This window comes from Xiphias gladius, chromosome 10 (assembly GCF_016859285.1).
Source record: "Xiphias gladius isolate SHS-SW01 ecotype Sanya breed wild chromosome 10, ASM1685928v1, whole genome shotgun sequence".
Taxonomy (NCBI): Eukaryota; Metazoa; Chordata; class Actinopteri; order Istiophoriformes; family Xiphiidae; genus Xiphias; species Xiphias gladius.
This window is the reverse complement of record NC_053409.1, coordinates 12,835,109-12,859,352: the sequence shown is the minus strand read 5'-3', so window position 1 is coordinate 12,859,352 and position 24,244 is coordinate 12,835,109. Positions and strand designations below refer to the sequence as shown.

Here is a 24,244-nt window from a genome sequence, read left to right as displayed (position 1 = left end):
AGATTGCGACAGAGAATGTGTTTTTGTTTGTTTTTTAAACTCACCTTCAAGAAAAAAAAAAAAAAAAAATCTAAAATCTGTGATGTTAGAATTTTGTGCCTGGCAATAAATGTAACCTAAATAGTTACTTGAGCCTATGCTTTAAATTTCTACACAATGTATCTTTAAGTCAAAAAATAAAATTGTCATATGGCATTAAGCAGCACTGGTAATTCTTTTGTGTGACATAACTGTGATGAAGCAATAATAATAATAATAATAATAATAGTCAAATCGTCTTCAACAGACAACCTTCAATTTATTCGAATGGCTTCAGTATCCTCTACAAACACAGGTGTTGTCAGTTATTCTGGTTGATCAGACCTGCTCAGGTTGAAATTGGACAGCTATGCTAGCTAAATTGCAGGGGGGATCCAGGGGTTCTACCAGGGATTTTGGGCTCTGTGAGAAGATATTTTATTGCCCCCCCCCCCCCCCCCCCACTATTTATAATTTAATTTAGAATTTTTTTTTACCTAATGTTCCAATACTACACCTGTCAGTCACAGGCCACAGGTTAGAATAAAAATAAAAATGGCGTATGTTAGCTTGCTAGCTGTCCCGTCAGTTCAACCAAAAATCACACTCTCTCACTTACCTCTCGCGGTATCAGCAGTGTAGCTGGTCTCGGTATTGTTCCGAGATATCCATCCCTGAGGTTTCTGCCCCCGGCGGTGAATTAAATTTTGTTGCCGCGGTCACAACAACGGAAACCATTCGTAATTTCGACTCCGACATTTCTGTTAGGAAACCATGTCAGAAGACCCCGTGAACGGTATTTTGCGGAGCTACTCAATGGGAGAAAACTGCCCATAGCGGTTCTCAGGTGCACCAGGAGGATCAGTCCGGCACAGGGACACACCCAGGAAGTCCCGAGAAGAGGTCGAATCAGGCGAAGTGAGTGAAACCACCTGTGGTGGAGTAACATTTACTGTGAAGGGCCTTAATATTGGCAGTCCTCTACACCTCCATGTACAGTATTTTGGCGTTTTAAGGAAAATACAATGTCTTGTTCAATTATTTAGAGTTCATACAATATCTTTTTCTTAAAAATAAAATTACTAGACTTTCTATTTAGACTACCTACTGTCCCCCAATACTGTATGTTTTATATTATACTTTTGTAAATCGCATGAGTTTATACATTTCAAACAACTAAAATATAAGGTGTGTAAAGGTGAGTAAGTTACAGCTCTTATTTCAGTGTGTGTGATGCGGTGCATTAGCCAACATTTCAAATCTTACCCTAGATCTCATTTTCTTGAGTTGTACCTACAGATTGTGTAGGAGACAGTTGCAACATTGACTATATTGGGCATATGCTGTTGTAAACTATCACTACAGTCCAATGAATATAAGAACTAGGGAAAAACATTCAACTCTAAATCGTCAGTAAGAAGAACCATTTTATTCACAGGTACTGTAAAAGTAAAACACAAGCTGCCGTATCATACATTTATACATAGGGTTTGAAAGTCCTATACAAAAACAAAGATATTCGAAAATATGGGTTTTGATATGAAATATGACCTTACATATAATCATTTCTTGGAAAAAGGTCTTGGTTTGGTAATAGTTATTTAATTTATGAGTCTAACCCCACATTAGTGAAAACTGAAGTTATTGTAAAAAATTAGAATGGTAAAAATGAAGTAGAAATCATTCTTAAAAATGATTAAAAAAATCTCATGCAGCATCTTCAGAGAGGGCCTGAGAGAATACATCTTTGTAAAAGAAAGAAAACAAAGTCATATTTGTCATAGATAAAACACCAAAATACAACAAAGCCAGTTTGTTTTTCTTAATCATTTTCACTGATCATCTTTGTTCTCTCTGTATCAGCCATTTGATTCATAACAAGCACATTCTGGCAGCTACAAAGAGCTGATATCATGATTGATTTTGCTGAACTATGTCACGATCACATGCTCTTATTCACTGCATCATTTCACAGGAAACTAACAATTCTGGAGTGTTTGTTTGACACACTGGATCAACTTTGCTATTTTGCCTATTATAAAAAAAGAGTAGGGGACATAAGAGGCCAAACTGTGTTGTTGCCCTTAAGTCAGTATTGAGGTTCTTACAGTAGTTGCAGTAAATGTATTGGAATGCATAGAGCCAAGGCTTGGCAGCGTTTAAAAAAGTACTGGATTAGAGGCCAGTAGACTTGTGCTATCTCATCTGTGCCCCTCCGTCTTAGAAATTAGGCTCACTGGTAAGCACTGCTATCAGTGTAACCATTCATCATGTTATACTCATAGGCTAGTCTAGGGAAGTCTCTCAGGGTTGCATGACCACATACTGAGGCACCAGAGAGAATGGCTGAATTAAGAACAATCGCTAACTATTCATCACAGTGGCCCTTTGATTGATATGTTTTGGCTTAATCTCTCATTTTCAGTGAGAAAAACATGGGCAAGCACAGCTTGAATAAGCCTTAAGTCCCCCAACATAACTGCTGCTCTACCTTAGTGCATCCACTGAGACCCATTTTGATCAAGGCAACTGGAGGGAAAAAAACATTCACTCAGCCCCGCAAGCTTTCACAGGCCAGCTGGCAGGCAATGAGTGACAACAGTAAATGCAGTCCTAGATGAGATAACATAGTCCAGTTTGAAAATCTAAAAAACTACAGAACCAGAGTTAACATAAGGCGCAAGAGGCTGAATGAACATGGATAAAATGCTGACTGAGGTTTCAAACAAGAGAAAAGGCAAAGTCTGGGAGCGCAATAACATTAGCTTATTGCTTTTTCTTTTTTCGTCTTTATTTTTTCCCTTAAAAGAATATTTGTACACACCACATAATCATATAAATACACTATACAATGCAATATAAAATATTTTTCATAAAAGCAATATGTTCAGGGTTTGCTTGGGTATGCTTAAGATACCTGCACCATATGAAAAATAATGACTCAAAACGAAACAATAAAAAAGGCACTTGCAGGTGTGGTTGACTCTTGAGTAAGTGATGGCCACTGCTTTGCCAATCAGGCAACAACATTTGTGCTCACGTTTCATTTCTATGTCATTAAAACCATGTCCTGGACAACGAGGCACTGTAGTTAGGTGGTTAAGATTTCCTCTGTTTTCATGCAAAGATCCACTCTCATCTCATATCTGTTTCTAGTTGTTCTTCATTCCAGTGGTAACTATAAACTGGTTGCTACATTTCATCATCCTTCTTCTTCTCACTTCCTCATTTCTCCACCTCAACTTTCTTTTGTCCTCAGACTTCAACTTCACGCAGTCCCTCCTGAGTGCCAGATGTCGGCATGCTGATATCAAAGCAGGTAACCATCATGACACGGGACTTGCATAGGTTGACACAGAACTCCAGCTCCTCTGTGGCCTGTGCCAAGGCCTCCAGGTACTCTGCAGACTCTTTATCCAAATTCTGGTCCACCTCAACTGTTGTAAAGGGAAATTAAAGTTTGGTTAGATGGCTTGTCAGCAAAAATCTTCTAAAAATTTGACAGGATCTTACATTTACAGCTTTTCAGTAGTTACTTACACTCTCCTATCCACTTGCTGGGGTCCATCATCAACCGGGCTTTGGTGTCTTCCAGCTCCTCCAACAACACCTCATGCTTTGCTCTCAGTTCCCTCACTTGCTGTTGCCTTCTCTCCAGTATTTTCAGCTTATTGTTAAAATACAGCAGGCCCTGAGAGACAAGGAAAGATTATGAGTACTCGTAGCTTCAACGGGTCAGCTGACTGAAGTAGCTGAAAGTCAACTGAAAATAAAAAGTCAAAAAAGTTAACCTCAACAGTGATATTGAGGTTAACTTTTTTTAAAGTGAAATGCAACTGAAATGGTGAAAAAATGGCTAACATATCACTTATTTGTGATGTTTTATAACCCTGCCCCAAAAGAGTGTGCTGCAATGGACAATAAAATAAAAACTTAAAAGTAATTTTAAAAAGTCCACAGTTTACAGTTGTGTTGAACTGTAAATGTGTGCGTTTTTCAGGTTTGCGATGTCAAAAATTATGTTTCCTCCATTGTGGGCTGAATTATAATTGTGGTCATGCAGGTACTGTAATACAATTTGAGCCACTTGTAATTAAACCTCAGTCACTGGAAAAATTAGCTCACCTTGTCAACATCCTGGAATGGCTGCTGAAGACAAGATTGGGGGAAACAGATAAAACAAGTAAGCATGTTAAACAAGGGAGATTATTACATGAATAGCATATAGTCTCTGTATGTGAACAGTATGTAAATATACACACATACTATATACATACACACATATAACATACACAAGCTGTTGATGTACATGCACAAGGTTCCAATATTAATTTTGAAATAGTGAGGGAAAGTCACAGAAAAGCAAAGAATTACTTGTCATTCAGGCAGTGATGAGGAGAAAATTTTTAGATAATTTTTTCCTGATTGAAAGTAAATCAAACTACCATCTAGCTGATATAATATGTTCTCTTAACAAATCCTGTCTGGCTGTGCCTAACTTGTGAGAGCAGTTAATGATCCACAGAAGAGGAGCGAGCTATAAAAAGCGATCAAGCAGCCAATGATGAGTGTAAGTGGTGAGCTGATTTTGGATGGCGTTGGGTGCTGCTGCATTCATCACACAGTCCCTGACCAATCTTTTCATACCATCTTCTTTTTCATTCTTTCTCCCCCCACATCACCACAACTATTGTCAGCAGTAAGCAAATTCATCACTCATATCCAAACCAATTAACCCTCGTCAGTAATGGCCTCCTGAACTCTTGATATTCCTGAGGAGCGCTGTCCAAATACCAAGCCCTAGGAATCTGGACACAGACATTTTAACTCCAGGATTTGCCACTGAGCTGACTGAAGGTCAGATGTCTGAGACATCTTATTCCTGTCTTGTTCTTTAAAAAGAAACTGGGAAGATGTGAGCTGAGACATTCCCACAACATAAGTCACTGTGACACATCTTGAGCATGTATGGCATCAATGTCGCACATGCAAAATATTGCTACAGCTTAGCAGGGGGGATTGACAAGACCTTGACCCAGACATTACATTATCTAAAAAAAGTTCAGCAAGATGAACCATCTTGTAGAACAAGTCAGGAGTGACCCTCTGCTCACCTCAGTGGTTTCCTCCTGACGCCGTCTCTGGAGCCGTTCCACATCATCAATCTCATACACCTTGATCTCAAAGGGCTCCTTCAGCGGTCCAGACATAGGAGGCAAGTCCACCCACTGACCTGCTGTGCCCACCTTCTTCCCCAGGGAAGAGGTGTCTGGCAGGGGTGCTGGGATCAGACGTCTTCTCTGAAAGCCTACAAAGCCATTCATACAGTCAGGCAGGTACCAGTTATGTTTATGACATACAATAGTATTTGCTAGGCTGTAGGAGTAAATATGTCTCACGGAGTGTCACTCTGAGTTATAAAGTGAAGCAAGACTTTACACAGGTAAGCTGAGTTTCGGTGATTTCATATTTATAAGGGTTTCATGAGTGACTATTCTGTATATCCATAGCCCAAATAGATTCAAAAGGTTGGTTTACCACACATGAATTCAAACAAGGCTACAAAAACCTGAACCAGGTCACTGCCACTCATGTCCAATTCATCCAATTCAGAGAATCCAATGAAACACCAATTCGTGAATGTAATAAGAATGGCTTCATGAAGTTAGAACCCTTACATGGACAATTTCCTTGGAGACAGCATTCATTTCTGAATGCTATTTCAATATGTGTAGTTTCCTGGGCAAGCACTGTCCGATAGATTTCACATACACTGCTATTACCAGTATAATACATTCCTTATATTGGCGATTATTACCTATACCTGCATCTGCTACGTGTAAAACCTCAAAACCCAAATTACTTTCTCACCATTCGCTCTCTTCTTGGGATACTTGGAGCTCCTTGTTCTGCCTGAAGATGACATGCCGCTCTCACTCATGGAGTCGTGGGCAGACGAAGCGCTGCCTGTGGCTTCACTGTCACGGATCATGCTTTCATATCCGCTGCTGCCACCACTGTGGTAGAACAGAGCTGTGCGACCCATAGCTGGAGGCAGCTCCCCACTCAACACACTGCTGTTGTCACTGCCATGGCCACTGCTGTAGCGTTGAGGCCGTCTGGGTGCTGTAATTTTGCTGTATGGAGAGGGCAGCATGGCTATGGGAGATTTATCATCACTCACGTTCACCCCACTGTCATTCCCACTGTCTGAATCTCCTGAACCTCTGTGTTTGCCTGATATGCTGCCTGTTGCCAGTTCACTCACACGGCTGTTGGCAGCCCTCATGGCTTGCTTTGTGCCCATGATAGTTCCTCTCCCAGGCTTACTGCTAACAGCAGCAGTTGTCCGAGGAGCTGATGTCCTTCCTGATGGGGGAAGGTTGGCATTGGTATTTCTGGTCATGGGAGTGGCCAAAGATTTGGTGGAGGAGCTTAGGCCCTTTGAGTTGTTGGTGGACAGGGAGCGTGCCTTACCACCATTGACTGCTCCTAATGCTCTGGGATTTACAGAAGCTTTAACCTGACCAGGTTTGCTAATATTTCCTCCACTTGGGGATGATGGGCAGGTAGCTATAGGAGAGCTGGATGAATTAGGAACACCAAATCTCGGAATGGACTTGCTGGATTTGCTACTGCTGCTCCCTAAACTTGCTCCACTATTCTCTCTACTAAGTGCAGTTCTGGAACCCGATAAGGACAGGCTTTCACACTTTTCCAGAGACATTTGACTGCCATAATGCTGCTCAGCCTCCCCTCTTGGCCCTCTGACCTTCAGACTAGAGGTAACTTTGCCCATGTTGAGGCTGAAGGTTTTGAAACTGGCAGAGTCTACTCTATGACGTACCTCAAGCTCATCCTCTGATACAGCTGCCCTTGCTCCAGAGGCCCTTCCTGTCTCCCCATATGGTGACTTTAAGGCACTTTGGGGCAGCAGGGTCTTAGTCTTATGCTCAAGACTGGACTTTCTCACTGGAGGGGGAGGAGGCGAAGTGCAACCAGGTTTAGGGATATTACCCGATTTCTGTGAGTTAGCCTTGTTGTTTTTCCCCAGCGAGGAAAATTTAAGGCTTGTGGTGGATGCAATAATATCTTGGGTTCCCTTGTAATCTGTGGAGGAATGGATGACGGGCACTGTTCCCAGGGTGGTAGCACCTCGTCTCAGCTGAGGCATTTTGCTGGATGGATTCTTACTGGCTGACTTCTCACAGCCGTCGACCACCCTCTGGGATGAGGTAGACCCCTGCATCTTGGGTGGACGAGGTACACTGTTGCTGTTGTTGGATGTTTTGCTGGAAGGTATGCCACTGGGGGGATTTCTGAGAAATCTGCTGGTGCTGCTGGAGTCAGAAAACTGAGGTTCTGAGTGGCTGTCAACGCGCTGCCAAGGATCCTCCTGCTTAGCCTCTTGCCTTGGGGGCTCTCTACTGCTGCTGCTGCTACTGCTACTACTATGAGAGATGGATGAGGTAGGTTTAATCTTCCTGGGAAGACTGGAGTGGACTATGGAAGGGCCCTGTGGAAGTTGGGATGAACTAAGTGAGTGAGCTTTAGTTATTTTAGATGTGAATCTGAGGGAGCCTTTGGCTGATTCCGGAGATGGGGGGCACTTTGTCAAGGATAGTTTGCTTGAGGCAGCACTATCGCTGTCTAGTTCAGAAAAACTAAATCCACTGTCATTTAAGGAGTTCTTGGCATCTCTAGGAGAGGATACACAATTGAACATATCCAGGGAATCGAAGTAAAAGGTGGCCTCTGGTCCCATGTGTCTGGCCTGAGGAAGGAAAACGTCCGTAGAATGAGCCCCTTCACTCTCCAAGGTGCAGACACTAACCTCACTCAGCCAAGAGCTGATAGATGAACCCCTGCTATCTATACACTCTGTTGCTCCCTCCTGGAGGGGTGTGACCAAAGCAGTGTTCACCTCCGATCCTCCCACAGCTGACGTGTAGGCGTCAAATTCATCATTGATGCTGCTGATAATGCTGACAGGTCGAGAACCAGAGGCCAGGGCCTGAAGGGAGCAGTCACTGTTGAAGCTGATAATGCTGGATGGCCGATCCTTATCTACAATGCTGCCTATAGACAGCTCCTCCACCACAGTGAACACCAGCTCATCCTCTCCATTCAGCTCCACAGGCTGCTGCAGGGTGACAGTTGCTCTAAGGATGTCCCGATCCAGACACCTTTCCCTCAAGGTAGAGCGCACCTGACACACCTCCACTGGAGGTCTGAGTAAAGGGGAAGTGCAAGGATCCCTCCTTTTCACAGCTTGGTGGCTCATTCCCACAGGCGGCATTCTGGTGCTGGATCTTTCTTCGTTGTCTGCATTTTCTCTCTGCTGTAAAGGAGGTGGGGCAGGCTTTGGCAAGGATTTCTTGTTGAAATAGACCTTCTCTCTCACCACAGGCTCAGAGTTTGGTGCTGAAGTGGTTGCTAGTTTGTTTGTACAAACGCGGCTTTCCGAAACCAAGGCTTTCTCACCATCGGCGCTTGTTCTGCATACATTTTGGACACTCTCTGGAGGTGAACTTTCTGCAGGTATGCATTGCTTCTTGGCATTGTCCAGTTTAGATTTAGTGTTCGGACTGCAGGACGGTTGTGTGATGACAGATTTAGGAGATTGTTTGGGTGAGACGCCCTCTTGGTTGTAAGAAATATTTGCTACAGTCTTTGGTGAAACAGAGCCTTGGCTCTCCTTAGATTTGTCAGTCTTTGGGCTAGCCTGGCTTCGCTTGGCCTCTCCAACAAAGGCAGTGGGCTCTTCACTGCCATCTATGCACTCCAGCCTCTCCTGCAGCTCAGCAAATGTATTGCATTTGAAGAACTGGTCTCTATCCAGAGGGCCCTCTTTTGCAGACTTCTTCTTATTCAGGGAGGGGATGATTGGAACAAAGGCAGGTGGGCCTTCATTGTCACTAAGCTCCCTGTCTGAGATTGCAGTTCCCCCAGGGCCCACGTAAATGACAGTATCACAGGACTGTTCACTACTGGAGGAGTAGTCTGGGTCACTGAGCAGAGAGGGCAGTTCTGGGTCCAGGGCTACTGTCCGAGGGTGGAAGGGCCTGAGGTGTGGCGGCCGGCGGATCCTCCCTTCCTCACAAGAACTCTCCCCTCCAGATGAACTGGATGCATACTTCAAAGCAGAGTTAAAGAAGATATTACTCTTTTTGGATTTAAACACGCTCTCATTAAGTGATGACAGTAATGTGATTCTACATTCCTAAAATATTAATCTAAAAATCCTGTCATTTTACAAAACCATCTTAACTCTTATAATTTATAGTAGATTTGTTTCTTAACAAGTTCATAGTGAAATAAATTGTAGGGCTATGAAATTACTAGTCGATATTTATCTAAAGGTTAAAAGTGCACATCAATAGTCACACAGAAATTAACGTCAATAGTATGAATAGCTGTATGTGGACTGCATTGTAATCATGCCTGGGACCAATACCAAATAAATACATGCTGTCATTCTACCTAATTATCTGGAGCATATATTTCCCTAATCCAAGGCAATGCATTACACACTTCCTTAGGCAGTAGTATTGATTACATAATTATGTGTTGGGGAGCCAAGAAAAACTAGCTCTGAGTTACCGTACAAATAATCTTTCATATGCAAAAGCAGTCACACATTCCTTTGTTAAATAGCTCCAAAATTACAGGGGGAAGAAAAATTTAAGGACTTAAGTCATGGCATGTAATATGATTAATGTAATCAAAGTTGTACATGCACATTAGGAATGTAATTGTTAGATTAGCAATACTTAAAATATAATGTTAAATAACAATTACACTGCAATTTGTCATTTAAAAACAATAAACAACATTAAATTAAGAAGTTATTACAGTAATCATTATTAAGAAGTGTTTCAATTCAAACTTCTAAATGCCTATGTTGTTAAATTGTAAAATTGTACCATTTTGCTCACTTGATTTTCATACATTACTTGTTTATCAGTTGATTACTGCATATGTTTAACCAGATTGGTCAGTGCTAATCAGTTTATCAGCGTACCTTAGATTTCTTCTTCCTCATGCGGTGAATACGGGATGCCAGCTGGATAGTGATGAGTGAGTCAGCGTAGTTGGCGGGGGAATCAGAGATGTGGGCAATCATGGTGGTTCTGCAGTTGATGTTGCCAAGGGACTCCCTCAATAACATTGTCAGTTTGCTGTCCCTACAGGATGCATTTAAATTATATTTAGCAAACGGCACAGTAATATTTCAAAATGACAATAAAGGTTGCTGACATTTTTCCAGGAGGAGCCATTTTGAACCCTCTGAGCTGAAAAATGCTCCCAAATGAGGAGTAATTTATCTTTTCATACCTGAGTAACTGCAATATAATGTTATGCAACACCAGTAAAAGCTATTATATGAGGCTAACTAAACAAACTAAATAGTCACACAGCAAACCTGAAAGACCGAAGACACATGCAACGACTTGCCTGAAACAATTACTTAAAGTTCACAGAAGCTAAAACACAGTAAAAGAAACTGTAAAAGTAATGGTGGTTTTCCTACCTGTAAGGTACATGTTTTGCTCCATTTGCTAAAGCCATGATGACATTTCCTAGTGCGTTTAGAGAGAGACACAAGCCTCCCCCTCCATCTCTGCTTTTACTCAGGACCTTTTCACAGCTTCCCAAGTCGATGAGGTGCAGCCTGCTCCGTCCACCTGACACTGTGCCAACGACAGAAGAAGAGCCAGGTGAGCACAGCACAGGGTTGAAGTCAGCTCCTCATGCACGGTGCCACGATGACAGGAGTGGCAAAGCTCAACTCAGACTAGACAGGTGACTGTCAGAGCTGTCTGATTTATTTATGATTAAGATTCCCAAACTGAAATCATTCAAATTGCAGCCAGACTGGTAAACACCCACCAGATGTGTAACTCATGGTAACAATGAGGCCACATTGGTTAGATAGATAAAAATGAAAGAATCCACTGACAGTAACACATATGCAGTCTCTATCTAATGATTTAAAGTGCGGTTATAATGAATTGGTTGTCATAGTGAAACTCACAGGGCTACTCATTTTATGCAAGTGACTGATGTAATTGCTACAGCACCAGCAAAACATAAAACTCTTGGCAGTAAGGCTTCAAATATTAATTTGCTCTTGACAAAGCATAATACCTGCAAACAAATTCATTTCTGTCTTGCAGAGGCCAGAATAATTCATCCATAAACATGGCAAATAAGGGACTTGTCTGGTGTTCCATTTGTACTTGTAGTGCAATTTTTTTTGATTATTCAGTTTGAAAGAAAGGTCACCTTTGCATAGATATACTGTAATTAGGATAGGAAATATACTAATCATACACTGATCTGGTTGCACAAAGATGCTTCACTCTATAACTATACTATAAATGTGTGGTGGCAACTTGTAGGTTCACTGCAATGGAGTTATAGATGTAGTAATGTAACAGTACTAACTTCCTCCCTTGCCACTCTTCTCCATGCGGTACTGGTAAATGTGCAGTGTGAACAGCATGTGGGAGTTTCGTCGCTCTTCCTCATCTGCATTGGGTCTGCTGGTGCTGCGTGCGGCAATGGCTGCATCCAGGAAGAAGGCGGCTTTCTCAGCTGTCGGGGCGCGGAGCTCGCTCTGATTCTGGAGCTGCAGGGGGGAGGGAGAGACAGAGAACAGGGTTAGGGTGAGTAAAGGAGACCACATAGGGCTTGAGAAAGAGGACAGATGTGAAAAGGATACCGGAGAAGAGTGGAGAGAGAAAGAGAGGGGAGCCAGTTAATTGGACCCCGGCACACATTTCTTGCCCATTAGATTGGGTCTCGGGGGCAATTTAAACAGCAAATATGCACACAGAGGGAGGAGGATTAGGAGAGGTAATGGTGGAGCAGGAGGCAGGGGCACTTCCCTTACCATGGATGTGATGATGGTGGTAGTGAGATAAAGAAAAAGAGGAAAGGAAAGGAGGAGGTAGAAGAGAGAGAGAAGGCGGGGGGCATCATGAAGGGAGCCCACGCGTGGCTGCTGAGAGGAAGAGCATGAAGGAGCCTCACAGAACTGCACAGCCTTTGAAGTCAGAGTCCATACAGATCACCAAAAAACAACATCTGACAGCAACACATGTGAGTGCCTTCAAACCAACAGTCTTCCACCATCCCCCAATAATACTTCTATTGTGCTGAAGAGGGCTAGAGCTAACACACGGGTAATAGATGCTGATGGATGCTGACAGGACAGTCAATACAAAGGTAAGAAGAAAGCCATCAATACCACAGATGGGTTTGGTGGAAGTATAAAGCAAGGATTTCAGAGGCAGGTAGGACTGAGTGAGACTGACTAGGAAGTCCTGGGAGATAAAAAAAAAAAACACATACACACACAGTAAAAGTCATCTTTGGGAGAGGTAGAGGTAGATATTCATATACAGAAAAAAGATCAATACTGAGATAGACTAATACTTTATAACCTGCAGGAAGAATGAAAGTATCAGTGAACAAAGAAAAAAGTGGAAAGGTGGAATGCTTCTAACCTGAGTGCCACAGATGGGATCCTCTCTCAGGTGGATACCTGGGGACTGGCCTTCCTGCAGGCTGCCTGTTGACACCTCAGACAGCAAGTCTTTCAGCTCCTCATCTTTCCCAAAGATTTCCACTGCCGACACTCGGACAGAGAAGCGTGTGCCTGTCTTCTCCTTGCGCTCATTGATGAGCTTGAAGAGCCAGGAAATGGCACAGGGGACAATGCCCAGGCTTTGAGTGGAGCTGTCTTTGCCGATCATGGTGTATGTCTTGCCTGTGGATTTTATGATAGAAAGACGGGGATGGAAATGGAAATGTTGGCTTGTGTCTGGAAGCCAGCTAACACTCGTTCACTGTACGTTCAAACTAAAATTACTTCTTTCATCAAGCTGTCTGGAATGGGTAGGAAGTTGACAAAGGATTAGACACTGAGATTAGATATTTTCGGAGGGTTATTGTTTTTAACAACTGCTGATGAAAAAAATTAATATTGGCTGATGTGGGTGTCCGAAGGTAATAACCAGCACATCCCAAATAAAAATCGAACGCTAATCCAAGGACCAATTCCAGGAGCAGTCATTCTGTGGAGAATTACAGCAATTGGAAACAGCAGCATGAAGAGAACAAGCCCTTCAGCCTTAGAGCACTGGCCGGGCCAATTACTGAGATTTTAATTACAGGCTAAGCCCTGAAGCCTGGATGCAGCATTTTACCCCTCAACCCCACCCCAGACTCACTAACCATTCCTTTCCTTCAATCTCCCATTCCTTGACTCACCCTAGTGCACCACTAAGCCAATTGTGGACATCAAGTGTAGCTAACAAAGAGCAATGAGAGTTTTCTTTGGCTAACCAAAGCTCTTGTCTAATCTCTTGCCAGTGGAGGAGCTTACCGAGCTTGACTTGGCCAAAGCAGAAAATGCAGCCGTCTGCACCGTTCACCACAGACTGGATGACTTCAGCTACTGTCCCTGAACACACCTCGGCCTGTGAAAAACACACAGAGACAGCCCCATAACAGTCAATTTACAATTCAGCCACATCAAGAAATGCTGTAAAACAGGTATACATGGGAACAATGAATCCATAATAATAACATATAAACCAAACAGCTATTTGGCATTGGTTACGCCATATCACATTAATGGTTTCAGTGTTTTTCATCAGTCAGGATTGTGAGTGTTTGTGTATGCTGCAACATGTGGCTCATTTTTGCAATGTGGTTCAGCATGGGTCTTCTGGGGCAAAGTTTCTGAAGCAGAGGCACTCTCCCATACATCGCACAGCAAACAAGGCCTCTAACAGCAGAACAGCTTACTGTTACTGTCACCCACCAGCAGTGCTGTCCCAGCGGCACAATCTAGCAGCTTGGCCTCAGCTCCTCATCCACAACATTTAGGCCTTAGCTATCAGCGGATTACTTAGGAAAATACTTGCTTGAAGTAGGTGGTCTGATAGAAGATCTGAGGCTCTCACCACTATGGAAACACCATCCCACACAGTGATGACAATCTCCTCTGCTCTCAGCTATTTAGAGTTTAATGCACCATGGGGAAACAGATAAAAGAATTGACCTCAGGTTTTTCTGAAATTTTTGCAGTGACTGACAGATAGCAATCCGTTAAAAAAAAGAGGTTTTGTTTGTTTAAAGCTGTGGAGAGAGCAAGACTAGTGTGCCCCTAAGTTACCATAGAGTAAACATGTATCTGACCTTTGTCTTTGATCTCACTGGGTATGCTTGCTGTGTGCTGCAGAGGGCTGAGGTTAGATATAGCTGCTCTATGAAAGGAGAGGTTAGATATAACTGGAGTGGATTCAAATCATTCCCCAGAGGGCTTAAAAGGACCAGCTGTTAGGTCCACACTGGTATGAATGCCCTCTGACCCAAGACAGGCATTTTTCTCTAAGCCCCTGGCCACACCCTGCCAGCATAAAGACGTCCCTTTGCCCTTGAAAGGCTGAACCCCCACACAACACCTTAAAAAAACCCCACATACATACACACACAAACACGCATACTGGCCCTTACTTGTGAGGCATCCTGGGTAAAAACAGCATCGAAGGCGAATATCTTTGGGACGGCCACAGTGGCAGATCTCCTGTGACCTGAACTGGAGTGTGGGCTGGACGCGGGGTCGTAGAGGGTCAGCTGCTTCTTCCTGCTGTCCACTTTCAAAAAAGACTGAGACTCTGAGGAGTCTGCAGCCTCCAGAGATGGACAGATACGCATCATCACTTTCACCTAAATCAAAAAGTGAGACGGATAACCAGAAAGGGGAAAAAATGAAAGGGTAGATTAGAAAGTGAGATAGCATAAAACATGAAAAACAGGCAGATGGACTCAGCAGAGAGATGTAAGAATGCATTTTTTCAGGTTTAGCACAGAGAAGGAAAAAATTACAGGCTAAAATTAACATCTTTTGCCTACAGTGAACTAGCAGAGGAAAGAGGAGAAATGTACCACAGGCATACAGAATATAGGTTAGGATACAAACTGAGAGCATGGCTCAGCATTGTGCATTAACATCACGTCCACAATGTCAGAGTTGATGGACACTGAACGTTGCCATGGAAACACTCGGTCTCACATTGACTAGTGAACTCGATGGGTCAACACATTGTCTAATGGTGTCAGTGAATGGCAGCAAGGTGCGTATTGAAAGTCAAAGCAGAAAATGGTGGAAATTAATGTGTGTGAAGCGCCATGCTGGGGGATTATCCGTCTAGTGGGTTGTTTTTCTGGACCAGGAGCAGCTCACCAGCATGGGAGAGCAGGAGCATATGGCCCCCCCTCTTATCCCACCTACTCACTCTTTTCTCCTTCTCCTCTCCTTCCCCTCTATTGCCTGGGAACTGGCAGTGCCTCATTAAGAAGCACGAAACTCACCCTGTTTCATTCTGGGGCTTGACATTCATAAAGTGAGCTTACAGCCTTAACACATTCCACAGGTCATGGTACATTTCATCATGCCCGCATTGGTACACTAAATAGGATGACAGCTTATATCTAAAGGTGTTGATTCAGCACTGCTCTGACAAGACTGTTCATGTCTAACATTATTGCCATGGTTACAGGAGTGAAGTCATTCTGCCAGTTGTGTATGGTGGCACCTTGTACAAACAATAGCAATTTCACCATTTCCTGCCTCTGCCCTGCTGCACAGAGGCACTGTGTGTGGTTTGCGTGGGTGTGGTCCTGTTTGCGCATGTCAGGCTATATAACTCCCCCATTTACAGTCACCTTCTTTCTAAATTCTGACACGTCTGTATTGCTTTACAATCGGATGGTCAGATATACAGTACACCACCACTTTTCTTCTTTGAAGGCACTGTGGAAATATATCTGTGACTGACAGGAGACATAAACGGCTCTTGGGATATGTATAGCAGTCTTTGGAGTCATTGTCAACTCCCTGAGTGTTTAGTGTTACGCCTAGCATTACATTAACTGAACAGTTTCTATATCCTATTGTATATGAGATAGGGAACTCAATCCTGAACCATTTCAAGCCCTCTCGAAAAAAGTACCAGGTTGCCTCTCAGGCATTGAAATAAAAACCTTAAAATATAGCTAACTCCCTTCCCTTTTTGACAGATTGCTTTTTTGCTCAGCTGGGAACTCCCCACTGTCTTCACCACTACACAAAAGCTCCATTCTTCCCCCTGACTACTATATACAGTAAATATTGCTACAGATCCAGGCTCCAGCACTACGGAACAATGTCACTGGCAATTTCGTTCTTTCAGTGAATGAATTCATCTTGGATTCCTTAGGCCAAGTGCAAATTCTCTTTATACTCCGCAGGGGGCTGTTATCCTGACTGACATGTGCATATGTTGAGTAAATTACATTTGCAAAGACATTTAAACTGGGCTTCCACATTTGACTGCTCAGTCTCTGTCTACCAGATAGAGGCTACCAGGCGAGCTAATGTCTCAGTTTTATTTATGTTGGCAGAGATCAGATACTGGAGGCCACAGAGGATTGGCTACAGTATTTTCACACCTCAGACTCCGTGCTAATGGCCACTGTTTCCCTGTCCCTTGATCCCCCACAAAATCCATTAGTGTGGCTTGGCATTCCGCCATCCACTCATCTGTCTAAGCCAGGTCTAGGTCAAAAGTGGAGAGGTGTAGATGACCCACATACGGGTTGATGGAAACAAGACATTCACCCAGGCTACTGAAAATGTTACTGTAAATGTGATTCCAGAAGTGAGAAACAGATACAAAGAAACAGAGAATGTACACTGATCTGTTTGCTTTACTTTTAGAAAACCTGAAAATATGGCCTGATAGAGTTGGAATAATATTATAAATCTTGATTTCCCCTTTAAAACCAGCCAATGTAGCCGCACATGTGCACAGTACACCCCAGGTGTGGGCTTGAGGAGGCTAGTTAATAATAGTTTTTTTTACGAAGTCCGTCTGTCAATAGGAGATTTACAGTTTGTGGCAAAATTTTAACGGTCTGGATACCTGGCGAGAGAGGCGAGCACTTCCTATCCAGGTGGGATCTAATCTTGTTAGGGATTTTGCTTTATAAAAGACAGGACGCCAGCTCTGACAAACAATACCCAACAAACCACAAAGGAAGAGCGATGTGTTTATACAGCTTTGTTTAATGACTGTCCTATTGCTGCCAGCCTGACTTTCATCATCGCACACGGTGCCTAAAATGGAATTAGAAATCCTGCTGTTAATGTGACCACAGATTTGTGAATTATAGTTTTTACTGTCTTTCTGTGTTCAGAGAGAGGAATGCTGGTCTCACAAACTGAGTGAATTCATGACATTCCAGCAGGCTTATCTGATTGCATCTGCATGGACTGGACCAGACCGCACGCTGTCTCTTGACCAGTGTGCCACCACTCAACATTCTCCCCTTCAAACAAAGATCTGTGCGTATCTGTTTGTATGTGTGTGTGTGTGTGTGTGTGTGTGTGTGTGTGTGTGTGTGTGTGTGTGTGTGTGTGTGTGTGTGTGTGTGTGTGTGTAGGGTTACGGGGGCTTACATGAGTCTGTATGTACTTGTTGTGCATTATCTGTACTTTACGCGCATTAAAATCATCCATTCAGCCTTGAGTCTTTTGTGTATATGCTGCTATGCGTCTCCTCTCACCTTTCCCATCCCTGGGTTCTCTTTCACTTTGGACACGGCTCGGAGCAGGCATGGCGGGGCAGGGGGCGGCGAGACCTGCAGGATGCCACTGAAGTTGGTGGGGTAGATGGAGGGCTCCTGTGGGTGGAGCAGTGAGGGCTGGTGCTTCTTCCGTTTGGAGGACAGGTTCAGCTTCTGAGCTGCCCTGAAAGACAAAAAAACAAAAACACCTGGAGGTTGAAGCTAAACCACCATGCTAGAAAGTTCATATATAAGCGAATCCATTTTTGATCAGGTGATGTTTTCTTCCAGCATGGTATCCAAGCGAAAGCCTATTGATTTTAAATGTCTACCTTGACATTTTTTAAGGGTGTGCTGCAAAGCCTTTAGAAATCACACGCTGAAACTGTAGCATAAAGGCCAACAAGCTCCTTTAAGTCTGCCAAAGTAAACAAAGTCAGCAGGAGACCCACATTATGCCACCTCTCCCACCCTTTCTTCACTCTAAAAATGCTTTTCTTCAACCACCCAACGAATACTCCCCTACAAAGAAAGATAATGCTTCAGCCCTCCACTTCATGTAGAACAAGTAGAGTTCTCTCACACCCCGATTTTTTTATACAGAAACTGCAAATCGATAAGATAAAAAATACCAGCCAAGACCCTTTACTGTCAGGGACAACATACAGGCTGTTATAGCAGGGGAGAGTAACTGCAAGAATCTGTCTTGATCAAAGACGACAAAAAACTGTCGTGGACATTACAGGGGAGGACCGCTGAAGCATGTCCATCTCTGCTACTAAAGCTAAGCAATTATGTCAGTGAATGTTCACTCATAATTTAGTCAAAGCTAAAGTGTGTAGTTTATATTTGGAGTTTGGAGCAGATGAGAGGCAGGTAGGTAAACCCAGCTCTCTCCTCTACTTTAGTGGTATCTTAGTAGACAAATGGCTCTCTGAGCAGTTCTGCTGTGCTGGCACCAAACAGAACCTTCTGCTGTAACTAAATCCAGCTTTTTGACTGTCCTCTAAATAAAATCCACTGTCATCCTGGCCTCTTGTCTCCCAGAGACAGCCTGAGGAGACATAGATTGGCCACAGGCCAGACTGAGTCAGGCACATGCACTGTCTAAACTCCAGCGACTGAAAGCAAAGTACCAATATCTCTGCCTGGCCTGCAGGGAATCTAGCCAAACGTAGAGTGGTTCCAGGTATGGCATCGCCCTGGATCAGCTAACACAGCACCTCAGCTGGAAATTCAAGGTCAGGGGAGGAAAGTGGTACCCCAAGGAAATTCAATGCACTCAAACGGTTTTCACTCAAGCAGTGGGCTTTCAGAGAAATGCAGGCAAGACAAAGAGGCCGTTGTCAACATGAAGGAAAGAGTGGCATAGAGAATGAAAGAAAATTAGAGTGAGAGATGAGAAATCTGCAGAGCAAGGGATTTTAGGAAAAGCAAAAGAAGCAGAGCATGTGAAAAGGGAAAGAGGGAGAGATCAAGAGCAAGAAAAAAACAGGTCCATGTATGTCCTGGTAAGCAGAAGTTTCCTAAGAGGCCAGACTGAGCTCATTAGTCCTGCACCGGGCTCCTCCGGACAAGACTGGGTGGGCTACTGCCAAAAACAGAACCCCTCCCTCTCCCCTCACTCTGCCTCCTGGAGTGACAACTCCAACCCCTCCTCTCCTCAGCAATCCCCTCTCCACTGTATGCCCCCTGCAGCGACAGCCCAAGAGCACAATCAGGGAACACACTGCCAGCTGATGGAATAATTATTGCATCCAAGAAGGCTACAGGAGAAGGTTCTCCCCAGGGAGCTGCCTATGTGTGATAGCATGCAAGACGGCTCGTGTGACGAAAAAAATGAGATGGAATAGATGAATGTGAGATGGAGAGAGAGAAAGGGGAAACTACACCAGAGTACACGTGGCTGTGTGCGACTGTGTGTGTGTGTGTGTGTGTGTGTGTGTGTGTGTGTGTGTGTGTGTGTGTGTGTGTGTGTGTGTGTGTGTGTGTGTGTGTGTGTGTGTGTGTGTGTGTGTGAGTGTGTGTGCCTGCGCATTTATGGGAGATATCCACAGCACTTTCATTCAAGATAAATGTACCCTGTCTCTCTGTCTCTGTCTCTCACTCCCTCTCTCTCACCTCATTCTGTCTCTTCCTCTTTCGGCAAAGACATAAATCAGGCATCAGGAGTCACCATAAGACACCACATAGGGGAAAAAAATGGCTGGTAAGGGCACTGTACGGATTTATAATTGTCCTGACCAGTGAGGAGTGCTCACAAACCCAACCTGAGCTTGTAACCTTGAGATTTAATTCATGCTGCACAGCAATGATTTGTGCACATGTTCTTCTATGAACAGTGAGGGAAAAAAAAGGGTGGTATTGCTCTTTTTCCATTAATTGCTTGTCACCTTCTCTCCCTACCTTTCCCTCCCTCCTTCTCTCTCCCTGTCTCTGCGTTTCCCAACTATATGATCATTCAATGGAAAATAGGCGCTGAGGAGAGGCTCCACCTGTTCATTCCCCATTTCCATGCTAATAAATCTGTTTCCTACACAACTTGGTTTAGATGCTCAAAGGAAGATATCGGTCAGTTTTAAGTTTTTACAAAATATTCACATACTGTGTCTGCTCTGTGGAGTGCTTTACTAACTAAACCAAAAGTTTGTTTAAACATGCACCAGTAAGAAAATGCTGCAATGTTGTACTTACAGCTCTTTCCAATCCATTATCTAGTTTATGGTCATAGTCAAAAAAGAGACAGCTGATAGAGTTCAACTTTGCAGTCCATGTCTGTGTTGTCACTGTTCTCCATTACTTGCACATTTGATACGCTGGCACAGTCGCAGAGAACGCAGCAAGGCTCATTAGTTGGAGTACGGGGGTTCTCTTTGCTCCGATAACAATCATTGAGGTTCCACTTCACAGAGGTTTGTAAAAAGCTGGAGGGGCGGAGGGAGGACGAGAAGGCGGAGGCGTGGGCGTCATAGTAACCGCATGGAACAAGCGCCAGTTGGGGCAGGGTGGAAGTGGGCAGACAGGATGAGTACCCTGCAGGGAAAGCAGTAGGTTCAGAGTGGGGGGGGGTGCAGGTAGTTCAGAGAGCTTCTTAGGAGGAGGCGAAGAGGAGGTCAGGATGAGAAAGAGTACCGCCTCTGTTCATACGCTGCTAAAGAACCTCCAACACTTTCCATGCCGCTTCACCAGCAGAAGTTCAGCGTCAGTTCAGAGATAGAAAAACAGCTTCCTCTCCAACTCAGTTTTTTCACGCCTCCTCTCACATCCAATTCTGCGTTCATCCCAGCATGATTTTCTCTCATTCAGTTACTCCACTGTGGTGTGTCTGCTATGAGTGGCTGCAGGTCCTGATGCCTAGGTCCTTCCCAGAGTCTCTGCTGCTCACAGGCAGAAGGAGGGGAGAGAATCAGCACGCCTGGCTAGGCTGAAAGATTTCCTTGGGTGGATGAGAATGAGGAGAATTCCTACTCCTGTTCTGCCTCTCGGTCCTTCTCCTGCTCTCGGAGAAATGCTGGCAGCTGTCCTGCCGTGTTTCTCTCTCTCTCCCTGCTCTTCTCTCTCTCTCTCCCTCGCACTCTCAGACACACACACACACACACACACACACACACACACACACACACACACACCCTCCTCTCTCCCTGCCTCCCTCCTCTCTCTCTTTCTTTCCTCAGCCCAGCCCCTTTTCCCTCTGACTGCCAGACGAGGTGTCAGCGCTCGATTGCTGGCTGCTCGCGGCGCAATTTGTGAGTACTCTCTTTCTCCCTCTACCCACACACACACACAAGCAGAGTGTCTCATACGAACCCCCGCGCACACAAACACACACACACACACACACACACGCACACGCACACACACACGTATGCACCCCAGCACACGTCACATGAATACTTAATGCATACAGGAGCCCTCTCTTCTTTTAGGGTCCCACACTTCAAACAGATTTGGTTAGTATGCCTACAGTGCCTCCATGCATGAGCATGAGTGTATGTGTGTTTCTGTGTTTGTGGGTAGTGAGTGTACACTTGTGCAAATTTGTATTTTTTGCCTTTGTTGAAGAATGTAATTAGCCAGATGAATGACAGTGTTATTAATCATAAGGAGTGACACACAGATAAGGAAGGATATACTTAAGAGCACAAAGATGGATTGCCTGAATGAGTGATGCTCTGACTCAATTGGAAAGCTAAGAGAGGTTTTAAAAAAAGAGTGCGAGCAAGAGGAGAGAGAGAGAGAAGACAGACAATGAACAGATGACATTTTAGAAAGGCAGATTTATTCTGGCCAGTGAGAAAGAGTGCAGTCAGTCAATGGTCAAGGGTAAAAAGGGGAATGAAAGCATGTGAGTGGGCGGGCTCTGGGGTGAGAGTACCCTGTATTCCCTGGACTGCCAATTTACCAGTAAGTCCTCTCAGCCCCCAACCAGCCAGTTTTGTTTGAAAAGCTGCTGCTTTGGCTGCAGAGTGCCTACTACAACATATCAGCAGACAGAGTGGGTGTGAGACTTGCCAGATGAAAGTACATTCAGCACAAACCCACACCAAGCTCTCGCTGCCTCTCTCCTTCTGACACAGTGCCCCTCATATGAACTCTGCTGGATTAAATTTGGAGGCAAAAAAAACAGAAAAATCAAAGCCACCATTGCCTATCTATTTGGAGAGTAGAGCATAGTAATGAAGCAGTTTGATATATCACATAACCTTTATCTTCCTCCTTGCTACAGCACACTTACCTCTGTTTTTCTGCAGTGTATCCGAATTAATTCGCCTGAGGTGGGCTTATTTTAAAGAGCAAGAACCGTCTCGTGAAGCTTCACCACGTTACCCCAACAAGGAATCCCTTTGAATCATGACTGGCAACCATAAATGAGTAGAAGACAATATTAATGTGGACATTGCAACCAGTCATTGGTCTCATGCCTATTGCTGCTGCCCTCAATGTGGTTTCAAGTGTTATATATCAAAATGACGAAATAATAGGGAACAGCCACGGTTGGAACTCTCCTGACAGCCTTTCAGCTCCATCACTGTCTCCTTATGAACAGACCTTAGGGACAGATAATGACTGTATTTTATATATAAATGAGCCAAATCAAGACAGATGTAAAACCAAGGATAATTTGAAATAAAGGTCTCCTGGCGCCTTTGTTCGAGAAAGGACATTTAGATTTTGTCTTCACCTATGGAGAGAGTGACAGTGAGGGAGGAGGAGAGGAGGTCAGTGACTGGAGAACAGATTCAGTGGAGAGGCTGTGTTTGCCTGCTGCTTTCAAAGCTTCACTTTGGCCTGCTGTCAATAATCGCTCCAGCCCTCTTTTCAAGCTTTGTCAGATTAACAAGAGAAATTCCTCTGCCCCAGAGAATCATTAGCAGGTGCACCCATTAGCTTGTTTGTGCAAATTTGTCTGTGCTCTTCAGGCCAGCTATACAGCTCTTTAGGTAGCCCCTTTTTGTGGCTAATTACCATGTTGGTCACATTTACTATCCTTGACATTTCCTTTCTGTGATTCTCCTTTTTTCCCTCTGTACACAAGATAAGGCTGCCCTGCCCATTCATGTAGGGATCAGATCACTGGGTCCGATATCAGACTGCTTTACCCCCCCCCACAGTGAGTCCACCTCGCACTGCTACTGATTAGCAGGCTGGCATAGCTCTTCATGAATGGAGATGGGAATACTGGGCCCCAGCCAGCCTCAACACCATGCAGTGATAATGACCACAGCACAATGAGTCAGGCTCGCTTGCTGCTGGAGACATTCAGAATTTATCCTGGACTCAGAAGTAAAGGCATTTGTGAGAATTCTTTGAGGCGATATATGTGCATGAAGCCATGTTTTTGTGTGCTACAGACATTGTCAAGCCCAAAATGCCATATCAGCAGATGGTCATGATTGATTGAGCTGGATGTGTGTTGGTCTATCAGGTGAGGTGCTATGTTTTTGAGTCAAAAGATAATCAATAAGAAACCTCCCCAGAGCTAAAATCAGTACGCACTGTCTTATTGATGGGCTGCCCTTGACACGATCAAACAGCCCTCTGCCCCAAAGGTGTGGGCTAATAACATAAATCTACCAACTAAGCTCAATGTAGGAGAAATAAAGACTTAGATCAGTTAAAGAAGAGCACCAGACTAGCACCAGACTGTTCAGACTCCACAGTGCAGACAGACGTTGCTGCCGGGTTTGCTCTCTGCCAAATTTGGGTTGGATTAAAACAACAAAACATTTCTGCGCTGCTCTCGATGGCTGTGGGCCCAGGTCACTCACAGTCTGACCCAGCCACTGCTAAGCTTCAGTGGTGATTAAGCGACCATGACATCAGCCCGTGAACACACACATTCATATGGTGCGCAGACAAGAGGAGATGATGTCATACTCTGCCAACCAGTCCTGGCAGCAAGCAGGCCCACCCAGACAAGATTTACTAGCGAGGTCAGGATGCTGATCATTAAGAATGAGACAAATGCCTCCACCCCATAAAACGCTTTTTCTCAGAGTCAACCACTGTAGCTGTATCTCAGTGGGTCAGAGCAGACTGTTTGCTGTGGGTGTCAGCATCCCTCAGATGTATGGCCTTTCATGTATAAATATATGCATTA

General features: G+C 44.2%; 1 protein-coding gene and 2 long non-coding RNA genes across 5 annotated transcripts in view; 1 reads left to right on the top strand and 2 right to left on the bottom strand.

Moving 5' to 3' along the window:
* LOC120795550 overlaps positions 1-940 on the bottom strand; it is a 34,718-nt gene extending 33,778 nt beyond the window's left edge. The window contains exon 1 of the long non-coding RNA XR_005708242.1: positions 638-940. This is a non-coding gene — a long non-coding RNA (uncharacterized LOC120795550). The remainder of the gene's footprint in view (positions 1-637) is intronic.
* LOC120795552 lies at positions 649-17,479 on the top strand. 2 transcript variants are annotated; one of them, XR_005708244.1, is made up of 4 exons: positions 649-936; positions 3,278-3,337; positions 10,657-10,739; positions 17,275-17,479. It is a non-coding gene; the product is annotated as an uncharacterized LOC120795552 (long non-coding RNA). The 2 variants fall into 2 exon arrangements; XR_005708243.1 differs by lacking the exon at positions 17,275-17,479 and having other exon boundaries at positions 10,657-10,806.
* Positions 1,460-24,244, bottom strand: part of kif26ab (kinesin family member 26Ab) — a 39,401-nt gene continuing 16,616 nt past the window's right edge. Inside the window, exons 3-14 of one of the 2 annotated variants that reach the window (XM_040137545.1) lie at positions 17,644-17,827; positions 14,551-14,763; positions 13,415-13,508; positions 12,534-12,796; positions 11,470-11,653; positions 10,553-10,712; positions 10,043-10,205; positions 5,890-9,154; positions 5,133-5,326; positions 4,144-4,167; positions 3,559-3,709; positions 1,460-3,455 (exon numbers count right to left, since the gene is read on the bottom strand). In XM_040137545.1, coding sequence (XP_039993479.1) covers positions 3,274-3,455; positions 3,559-3,709; positions 4,144-4,167; positions 5,133-5,326; positions 5,890-9,154; positions 10,043-10,205; positions 10,553-10,712; positions 11,470-11,653; positions 12,534-12,796; positions 13,415-13,508; positions 14,551-14,763; positions 17,644-17,827 — 5,077 coding nt within the window. In that variant the 3' untranslated portion in view covers positions 1,460-3,273. The remainder of the gene's footprint in view (positions 3,456-3,558; positions 3,710-4,143; positions 4,168-5,132; positions 5,327-5,889; positions 9,155-10,042; positions 10,206-10,552; positions 10,713-11,469; positions 11,654-12,533; positions 12,797-13,414; positions 13,509-14,550; positions 14,764-17,643; positions 17,828-24,244) is intronic. The other variant, XM_040137546.1, reaches the window with a different exon arrangement.